Consider the following 10,575-nt stretch of genomic DNA (forward strand, 5'->3'; position numbering starts at 1 on the left):
TTGTCAAAAAAAGAGAATTAAGAAAAAACCCAGTCCTAGTCTTTCCTCCTCCTGTGTAGGGAAAAACCCAACGGTCCCTTCTCTTGTGTGTTTTTCCTTTACTTTACACAGAACACTTTCTGTACTTCTGGTCACCAAATGTGTGAGGGGTTTTCCCCACGACAAGCAATTCTCTCCGACGTTGGCTGGGTGTCCTATAATTTAGCTCAGTTCTGACACTGTCTGTCTGGAGATAGCGTCAGATCCTGTAGGTTAAGGGCTCAGTCCCACAAGACTGCCCCCACTTCAGATGCCAGTCACAAGTAGTTGGTCCCCAGGCTCCCCACAACTTCTGCCCGACTTGGCTACAAATCAGAGGTTCAAACGACCCCCTTCTCAGGTTCAATTAATTTGCTAGAGCCGCTCACAGAACTCAAGGAAACACTTACTTATGTTTACCAGTTTGTTAAAGGATATGATAAGGGATGCAGATGAACACCGATGAAGAGACAGGTAGCTGAAGTCTAGGAGGGTCCTGAGCGCAGGAGCTTCTGTCCCCATGGAGATGGGGTGCACCACCCTCCCAGTGTGGATGTGTTCACCCACCTGGAGCTCTCCGAAGCGCACGCTATTGGGATTTCAAGGAGGCTTCCTCACATGGGCACGATCAGTTACTGACTCCATTTCCAGCCCCTCTCCTCTCTCTGGAGGATGGGACGGTGGGGCTAATCATGGCTTGGTCTTTCTGGTGACCAGACTCCATCCAGGAGCCCACCCAGAGTCACCTCAACAGAACAAAAGATGCTCCTAGTGCGCTTTTTTTTTTTTAAAAGATTTTATTTTACTTTTTTTCCTTTTTCTTCCCAAAGCCCCCCGGTACATAGTTGTATATTCTTAGTTGTGGGTCCTTCTAGTTGTGGCATGTGGGACGCCACCTCAGCGTGGTTTGATGAGTGGTGCCATGTCTGCGCCCAGGATTCGAACTGACGAAACACTGGGCCGCCTGCAGCGGAGCGCGCGAACTTAACCACTCAGCCACGGGGCCAGCCCTCCTAGTGCTCTTTTCATGTAGGAATTTACAAGCGTTTTAGGAGCTCTGTGCCTTTTATTATGTCACAGAGAGAGAGAAAATGAACGCTTTCCCACAGTCTCATCCCTGATGGATCACCGTTAATAGTTTGGAGTATATACTTTCCCATGTTTTTTAGACTTCTATAAAATTAACTTTTTAAACATGAAATTTTTAAAAACACACTTAATTTTCTGTAATTTTTTTCAATTAATAGCTTTTCATATCAACAAGCAAGCATCTACCTCTTCCTTTTAATGGATTGTTTGGGAGCGCCATACTTTATTTGGCCAATCTCCTGCCAATGTACATTTCTTTCCAGCATTGGGGTATGTGTCGGAGGGGCCTGCCTTCGCCTGTATAGAGGGGGTAGGAGAGTCCTAAAGTCGACCAAGGAAAACCATAAACCAACATTTAGAAAACTGCTGCCCCGGGGCACACACCGGCCCACCCTCCAAATTCCTCCCTTCTGCCCGTAGCTGCTCTGGAGCTGCTAGAATGACCCTCACCTTCGGGTCCTGCCTGCTGCTGATGAGCCCTGGACACAAGGAGAGGTCTCTCCCTCTCGCGTTGGACCTGGGTAAATGGGCCCCTCCTACGAGCGAAGAAGGTCACCTCACGTCACTCTCTATCAAGCTAACTGCCGCTAAGCCATCCTTTGCCCAACTCACTCTCCTTCAATTTATCTGAGGATAAAATGGTTCACTGTGATTCCCTCTGGGCCTTTCGGTCACCTCATTCTGTTATTAACATTAGTGGGGCCAGCCCCAGTCCTCTAGGACTCAACATCTCCCAAGTGGAACAAAACAATCTTTTTTATTTTCTACCTGAAGAATAGGGAGAGAGCATCTGCTGTTTGTATGTTAAGCTGACAGACTTTCCTGAGGTTTCATGTTCTAAAGTCTGAAACAAGTTTTGTGGGTTTCTCTTTTACATATCCAGCATTACTGCCCAATCCTTTTGATTACCATCCCAAGTGTGTCTAATTTTCTGCAATCTGCCAATGGATTACTGGGTACGTGTGGTGAGTCAGGGAGCCCCCAGGAAAATGTTTTGTTGGGCAGGGAGTTAACTTAAGGTGTATCATAAGTTTGGACAAATGTATGATGACATATATCTACCATTATAATATTATACAGAATAGTTTCACTGCCCTAAAAAATCCTCTGTATTCTGCCTATTTATCCCTCCCTAACCCTAAAACCCTGGCAACCACTGATCTTCTTACCCCATAGTTTTGCCTTTTCCAGAATGTTGTATAGTTGGAATTGTACAGTATGTGGCCTTTTCAAATTGGCTTCTTTCACTTAGTAATATGCATTTAAGTTTCCTCCACGTCTTTTCATGGTGACGGCTCATTTCTTTTTAGCACTGAATAATATTCCATTGTCTGGATGGACCACAGTTTATTTATCCATTCACCTACTGAAGGATATTTTGGGTGCTTCCAAGTTTTGGCAATTATGAATAAAGCTGCTCTAAATATCCAAGTACAAGTTTGTGGACATAATTTTCCACTCCTTTGAATAAATACCAAGGAGCACAATTGCTGGGTCGTACGGTAAGAGTTTGTTCAGTTTTGTAAGAAACCACTAAACTGTCCTCCGAAGTGGCTGGACCGTCTTGCGTTCCCACCAGCGATGAGTGACAGCTCCTGCTGCTCTGCATCCTTGCCAGCATCTGGTGTTGTCAGTGTCCCAGATTTGGGCCATTCTAATAGGTGTGTAGTGGTATCTCACTGTTGTTCTAATTTGCATTTCCCTGATGACACAGGACGTGGAGCATCTTTTCATGTGTCTAGCTGCCACCTTAGCTCTTCTTCAGTAAGGTGTCTGTTAAGATTGGTTCTGTTTTCACGAAAAAATACACCACCACCTTTGTTCCCAATGTGAATAGTTTTCTTCTTAATATCTTTCTGTAGTGCTTAAATTTTTTTACAAAGATATTTCACTTTTACAAGAAAAAGAAAGCTAAGAGAAACAATTTTTTTTAAAAAATCCAGGGTTGGAAAGAGAAGGGACTGAGAATGAAGCTGGTTGCTTGTGTCTGCCAGCCCCTCCCCACCTTACGCCTTTAAACAACCAGCTTTCAAAATTCCCCAAGAGAGAAGAGCCTGGTTAAAATAACACAACACCCCCTACCTATTTCCTTTACTTAGCACCATTTAAGGTATTAAAGAACAGCTTTTTTTTTTTTTAACTCAAAATAGGAAACATCACAGTCTTATAAAAGCAATACATTTAATACATTCATAAGATTTCAAATGAAAGACGTGTATTATTCACACTACAGGTTTTCCATCTTCCTTGGACAACACAAGAAACACAGGACTCAAACCACATGTTTTAACAAGACGAACATGAAATCTCGTTTTGACACAAAGACAGGTAAAAAAAAAAATAAAAACACAAAAGCCAACGTTGAACTAATCCAGCAGCAGCAACTTCCTTAAATGCCCCATCTCTCCCACTCTCGGGCTCACACAGCTGCCTTCTGTAGCAGCATTTCTTCTTCCCTACCCCAGAATTCAACAAAAAAATTAGACATTTAGCGGGGTGTCACTGAACGAGTACTACAACATGCTGAAAAAAAAGGCCAGCGTATTTGCTGAATGTTGAAAGAGGGGAGTAAGATGAGGTGAACAGACGACAGTGGGGGACCCGGGGGCCTTGGCTCCCTTCCCTTCACTCTGATTTCAGGGCACGGAACTGCGCCCAAGGGTCAGCAAGAGGAACGAAAGACGCCAAGAAACATCCCAACAGTATCTAGAAAAGGAAGACCGTCTATGAAGAGCTTTTAATACCATGGAAAAATGTTTATGTTATAAAGGTAAATGAGAAAGCAGAACACAAAACTGTATATTCAGTATGATCTCAGCCATGTAAACCAAACCAACCAAAAGATGCCCTAAAAGGGGCTGAAAGTTCAAGATATTAGGTTAGTGGTTGTATTTAAGTAGTGTATCTACTGTGATCTTTTTTCTTCCTTTTACTTTTCTATCCAAAATTTTCTCTACCAGGAGGATTTTTTTTAACTATTAGTTACAAAAAAGGAAGCCTGACAGAAGTATTGAATTTGAGTTGATGACTTTAAGTCCAGCCTACAAGAAAGGATTTATACATTTACAAAACTAAAAAACATTCCAGGCGACTCTCTGAATCCACTGTGTGTTATCGCTTCTCAGCCTTTTGGCTAAGATTAGGTGTGAATCCACTGTGTGTTAGGAATAAGTTCCCAGAGGTGGGAGGGCTTCGGGCTCTCCTCCAGCCAGATGCAAAGCGTCACCAGATCCTGCCTGATGAAAAATATTGAACCCAACAGAAATGTCATGGCTTTACTGAAAGGAACAGAAATACCCACATTTGGCAAAAACCCATTTACAGTACAGTAGTAGCTCCTTAATACAAGAATTAAACAAGAGGACGGTTATTTTCTCTTATTTTCTGTGCAGATGTCAAGTTTCAAACAGCCATCATCACAATTACTGTAGAAAGCTAAACCTGGTTTAGAAACAGAAATGACAGCACTGCAACAATAGTGGACAGAGAAAAGCACAAAATTTAGAAAATTATGAAAAGTGCTTTCTATAAAAAGGATTCCTTTTTTTTCTTTTTTTGGTGAGGAAGACTGGCCCTGAGCAAACATCTGTTGCCAATCTTCCTCTTTTTGCTTGAGGAAGATTGTCGCTGAGCTAACATCTGTGCCAATCTTCCTCTATTTTATGTGGGATGCCACCACACCGTGGCTTGACGAGTGGTGCTAGGTCCCCACCCAGGAACCAAACCTGCAAACCTGGGCCACGAAAGTTGAGCACCAAACTCAACCACTACACCACAGGCCTGGCCCCAAAATGATTCCCTTTAAGACATGTGTTTACTGTACACACTTTAAGGTCCCTCCTCCTCCCCGACAAAAGGGCAAAACCTCCAAACATTTTCTACCCACATATTCACTGGTTTGTTCATTCAACAAACACTGACTAAAGGCTCATAGTGTGTGAGGCACTGGGGTCTCAAACAGGAGACAGACGTGTCCCTGCCTCAAGGCCATCCCGGTCTTCTCAGAGCAGGAGGTGGATACATCATCAATCATTATAAGCAATTATAAGCAGATGCCACTGCTTTCTTATAATTAAAGAAGATGCTGCAATTCTCATTGAATTACTCACACAAAAGTCCTTACACAGAAACTTTCCTGACTTACTAGGAAGCAAAAATGCACCTACTTTCCCTTGATAAATACTTCCAGAAGGAGCAGGCACTAAATTACATTTTGTGATATTTGCCCCTAAACATCACGCCCAGTGAAGTCAGCTAACTTTCTGGTAAGCAATGCAGCAGTTTCTACTCCAAGCATGAGACACCTGGAGACCGAGAATAAGTGAGCAGTCCCATACCTAGGTCAAGACGAGTCAGTGCCATCAAAAGCTGAGACTCAAGAGCACAAGTTTCAGTTAAAATCTGCAGTCTCCTCTTCCACCTGCTGATTTTCAATGTGCTCCTGCGTCAGCCGCTCCAGGTCTTTCCTCACATTCGGGTGGTCTTCCAGATCTTCGTAGAGCGATCTCACGATGTCCAGTCGCCTGTAATTCTCAGGCTTGACTAAGCTCCGGACAACCTGGAGGCATCGCTCTTTCAGGGTGTATACTGCAAGGGCAGAAAACCGAATCCTCAGCAGCAGACTCAGGCCTTGGGCCAGGGGACGAGCAAGAGGCTTTGCCAAAAACGGTAATCACAGTTACTACAGACGGACCTCACTTTGGGCAAAAAGAGTGAGTAGCTGTGTTGTGGCAGAGGGTAACGTGATGACCCCAGTGCACATCTCAAGGTATTCAGGACCCCTTATAGCAACTTCTCCTTGAAAGCGGCTGGGCCTGCGATGTGCTTTAACCAACTGAATGTGGGGAAGCGGCAGTGTGGCAATGCTGGGCCTAAGTCTTAAGAAGGCCTGGCAACTTCTGCTTTTACGCTCTCGGGAGCCCTGAGCTAGGCTGCAGGAGACCACCCAAAGAAGAACAGGCCCTGAGACTACCTGGGAGAGAGGCCCAGCCCCCAGCCAACCTGCCAGCAGAAGGCAGCCACACAATGACCACCAAGAGCAGAGTGACCAGTAAAGCTAAGCCCAGACTGCAGAACTACGAATAAAACGGTTCTTAGTTTTGGGGTAGTTGTCACATAGCAATAGATAACCCAAACTGAGTAACTGGATTGGAGGGTAACTCAAACCCTATTTTAAACTCACTATGAAACTTACTCTTTGCCTATGAGGCAAAATTTACATTTAACTTATCAGTGCTCATTTTTGAATACCCACTTCCTTAAAATAGAATCTATATATACCTATTAGTTTGAACCCTATGAAGCTGCAGGTATTTTCGTTTTTTTTTAAGCCACAGGAACATCAGTTTCTTAGGGTTCAACCTAATAAAATCATTGGAGTCTTAAATAGTAAACTATAATCCTAATGTTTGATTTGGTAATTTATTTAACCCCTGACTGGCACCGTAGCTTGACCAGGTTAAATAACATTAAAAGATACAACACTAGAAGTCATAAGAATAAGCCCCGATATCTCATTCTCTCCACCTTGTTCTTCTCCTGGGGCTCCAGGGCATAACTTTGCTCTAAGGCCAGGGAAACAAAATGCATTCATAATTCCACAATCAGATATTTTGATTTAGCTCACCTCTGACAAGCCCAAAGAGCTTCTGAGACACCAGGACATCTTTGTTCAATACAGAGCATACGAATAAATTACTTCCGTTTTATTTATGGTGGAGAATAGGGCGCAGACAGGTTGGAGACCTCGTGCAGTATCAGGTCAGTAAAGGCTTGGCTCCTTCCAGTGGCCCAGCCTCTACTTATCACAACTGCCTGGACTCTTTAACAAGTAAGGCGGAACATTAGTACCTGGCAGTGTGATGTTGGCAAAGATAGGCTGTCCATCGACATTGAGAGATGGCACAAAGAGTTCAGTCTGGTTAACCAGCAGCCCATCGTATGTCCCTGCATCTCGGAAGAGCCAAAGGTGACCTGTTAAGACAAGCAGAGGCTGGTCAGTAGCCACACCCACTTCCTTCACCTCCCCTGACCAACATAAAGCGCTTGCCTCTCATATTCCGCTTAACTATCACCCAGCGCTCTTCCAATAATATCGTCTCATTCGATCCTCACAAGAGGTCCATTTACAGACGAGAAAACAGGTCTGAAAAAGCCAAGTGACTTGCTCAAGGCCACAGGGACAGGAAGCAGAAGAGCACGGACTTGAGGCTCCAAACCCCACACCCTTTCTGCCACCGTGGTGGAAAAGCAAATCACACCAAAGGCTGCGAACTGAGAGGTCATCAACTTCTCAGATCTGTGCTTCTCAAAACCAAAGTGCAAAAACATCACGTGGAGAGAAAGAAGCCAGACAGAAAAGTGTACCTTCTGCAGGAACAGGCAAAACTAACGTGTGGGGTGAAAAGTCAGAAGAGTGGCTGCAGGCCGGGACTGCGCGTGAGGGGCAGCAGGCAACTTCCTGGGGGGGTGGAAACATTCTCATCTATCACTTGATCTAGGTGCTGCTACATTTGTCAAAACCCATCAAACCCAAAGATCTGTGCATCTTACTGTACGTAAATTATACTTGAATTTAAGAAACAAAATCATCATATGCAAAACAGGCAGGCAGGGGAGGAAGGAGGCAAACCCCCAGGCCTAAAAGCCTCATTAAGGAGGGAACAGGTTGTCTCAGAATAAATATAGCATGTGTTTCTGGGGCATAAACTTACTTGAAGATTTGGTAGGAAAATTTAAGAAATGTAAACTGGTAATTTTTTTTATTGTGGTAAAATATACATAAAATTTACCATTTTAACTCCTTTTGTGTGTGTGTGTGTGTGAGGAAGACTGGCCCTGAGCTAACATCTGTGCCCATCTTCCTCTATTTTATGTGGGATGCGGCCACAGCATGGCTTGACAAGGGGTGCTAGGTGCCAGCCTGGATCTGCACCTGAGAACCCTGGGCCTCTAAAGCGGAGTACGTGAACTTAACCACTACGCCACCAGGCCCACCCCCCATTTTAACCACTTTTAAGTATACAATTCAGTGACATTAAGTATGTTCACATGGTAAGTAATTTAAAAAAATTTTTATATTAAATCAGGTACAGATAAATTTTGGAGTAGAATACAAATTCAGAGAATTCCCTAGATAAAATAGGAGGCGAAACAAACGTTGATTCCTACCAGAACTGTGTGCTTCCTCACCTATTCTTAGGGGAGCTTGTGTAAAAGTTTGAGAAGCATTAGCTTATTAACTGTACTACCCTCCAGGTTTCTGATCCCTCGGGATCCTCCCAGGGTGGTTGTGAAAATCCGGCTGGAAGAGGACTATGCTGCTTGACAGCCATGGACGACAGCCGCCTCCTAAGGCAGGAAGGCCTGGCTATGCCTCACCTCGGCTGTTACTACAGCTTACTAACTAGTTCCTCACCAGTAGTCTCCCCACTCCAAACCATTCTGCAGCCTGGCTGAGCTTTCCAGTATGCAAGTCCGACAGAGTCATTTCTCCGCTTAAAAACTTTCAGTGGCCCCCATAAGGGTAAAAATCACCTTTGGGGCTTCCTCTCCCTGCATTCCATACCCTCTCCTCTTCCCCCGCGACTCCAGGCTTCAGCCCACGCGGCGCTCTCTGCCCAGAACTCTCCCCTCCGTCTTGGGGTGGTTGGCTCGCGTTCACCCTGCAGGACTCCCTTCTTCTCTGGGAAGCTCTCCCTAACTGAAACCATCCGCCCCCTCCCTTCACTAAGCAGGTACCTGTGCCAAGCTCCCGCAGCCCGCTGGGCTCGGTTCCTATCGAAGCAACGATGACACTGGCTTGTTCTTACCTGTTCATGCACTCGTCTGTCTCCCCCGCTGGACTGTGCTCTCCGGGAACGTAGGGACCCTACGCGGACCTGGCCCGCTGGGGACATCGAAATTCTCCCATTCACGGACTGAACAAATGGGCATTAGGGATGGAGCACTTCTTTCAGGGGTAAATGCACGTGAACGGGGAGGGGAAGCCACCATCAAATGCAAACTACTCAGTCTTAGAACGCTCTGCCACTTACTAGCAGCGTCAACTTGGATCTGTCACGACCTCTCTGGGGCCTCAGTTCCTTGAGCGTGAAATGGGCATCATGACTACAGCACGCGCCTCCCGGACGGCGGAGGGGCTTCAGTAAGATGGGGCCACCGTTCCCGTTGTCATCAGGCCTAGCGCGCCGGGCATAGCTCGGCACGGGCGCGGGCAGGCGCTCGCCAGGCCCCGGGACAAAGAGGGCGACCCCGGCGCGCCTACCTCGGTAGCTGTGGATGCGGCGGCCGGTGCCGGGCTGCAGCGTCGGGTAGGGCTGCGGCTCGCCGTCGAAGTTGAGCCACACGGGCAGCACGACGCGCGGGCTGCGGTTGCAGAAGATGACCTGGGACGGCTCGCGCGAGTTCACCGAGCGCAGCACCGGCCGCGGCCGCCCGGCCTCCATCTCCTCCGCGGCGCCAGGCTCCTCCGGGTCCGACTCTTCCGGGCCGGACTCCTCGACGCCCGCCTCCTCGCGGCCGTCCTCTTCAGGGCCGTCCTCCTCGGCCTCTTCCACCCGCCCCGCCTTCCGGGGCATTACCTCCCGGAGCCTAGACAACCCGGGCCTCGCGGGGCGGGGCGGGGCGCGCGTGCGTGCGCGTCCCCGGGCAGGCGTGCGTGCGGCTTCCGCGCGCTCTCGGTGAGGGAGGGAATACACGCTTGCAGAAATGGCCGGCTGGAGACTGTGCGCGTGCGCAGGTGGATCCTCTAGCTACAGGGGCCGAATCCTCGCTGAGAGGTAGGGTGGCGGTAGCACCACATCTCCCGGTTTCCTATAAAAATAAATGTTTCCCTCCTGTTAAGTTTGTGACAGCCTTTCTTTAGCTTCATTCTCTTGTTGATGGGGATCGAGGCTGCCCCAGGGAGAGAAGCCCAAGGCGTCCTGGCCTACATGCGGATCTATGTGACCCGATTCATATCTAAAGTTATATGACCGCACAATAACCAGACCCCACCTGCAGGAATACCATTTTAGAGACTTTTTACATCATCTTTCCTTTGTCTGGTAAAAATAACTCATGTACCCATGCCTTATAAATTTAGCCCTAACCCCTCAACACACTGCAGCCCTTCACTGCCCATCGGTCCTATATTGTGTAGTCCTATAACTTTAGATATGAATCGGGTCATACAGATTGCCGTGTAGGCCAGGACGCCTTGGGCTTCTCTCCCTGGGGCAGCCTTGATCTACATCATTATGACTTTCGCGGTTTTTGCTATATTTTCCCTACCATCTTCGCTATTATTTATTTAATAATTTTCTCATTAATCAAGTTTGTTTCATCTCCACTTTGGGTCACAAAATTCTAATTTTGTACAGAAGAATATAATAAAGTTAAAATTTTCCTCTGATCCCAGTTCCCTTAGCTACCCTGAAAGAGTCCCTGGAGGCCACAAGTATCACCAGGCTAGCGTACTTCCTTTCA

At 46.7% G+C, this 10,575-nt stretch overlaps 1 protein-coding gene across 1 annotated transcript; it reads right to left on the bottom strand.

Moving 5' to 3' along the window:
* Window positions 1-4,769: 4,769 nt before the first annotated feature.
* On the bottom strand, window positions 4,770-9,925 carry VHL (von Hippel-Lindau tumor suppressor). The gene is made up of 3 exons (XM_046663819.1): window positions 9,374-9,925; window positions 6,958-7,080; window positions 4,770-5,694 (listed from the first exon to the last, which is right to left on the bottom strand). The coding sequence occupies exons 1-3, from the start codon at window positions 9,684-9,686 to the stop codon at window positions 5,498-5,500; spliced, it is 633 nt and encodes a 210-aa protein (XP_046519775.1). The 5' UTR covers window positions 9,687-9,925; the 3' UTR covers window positions 4,770-5,497.
* Between the last annotated feature and the right edge of the window lie 650 nt (window positions 9,926-10,575).

This window comes from Equus quagga, chromosome 1, assembly GCF_021613505.1.
Source record: "Equus quagga isolate Etosha38 chromosome 1, UCLA_HA_Equagga_1.0, whole genome shotgun sequence".
Lineage (NCBI taxonomy): Eukaryota > Metazoa > Chordata > Mammalia > Perissodactyla > Equidae > Equus > Equus quagga.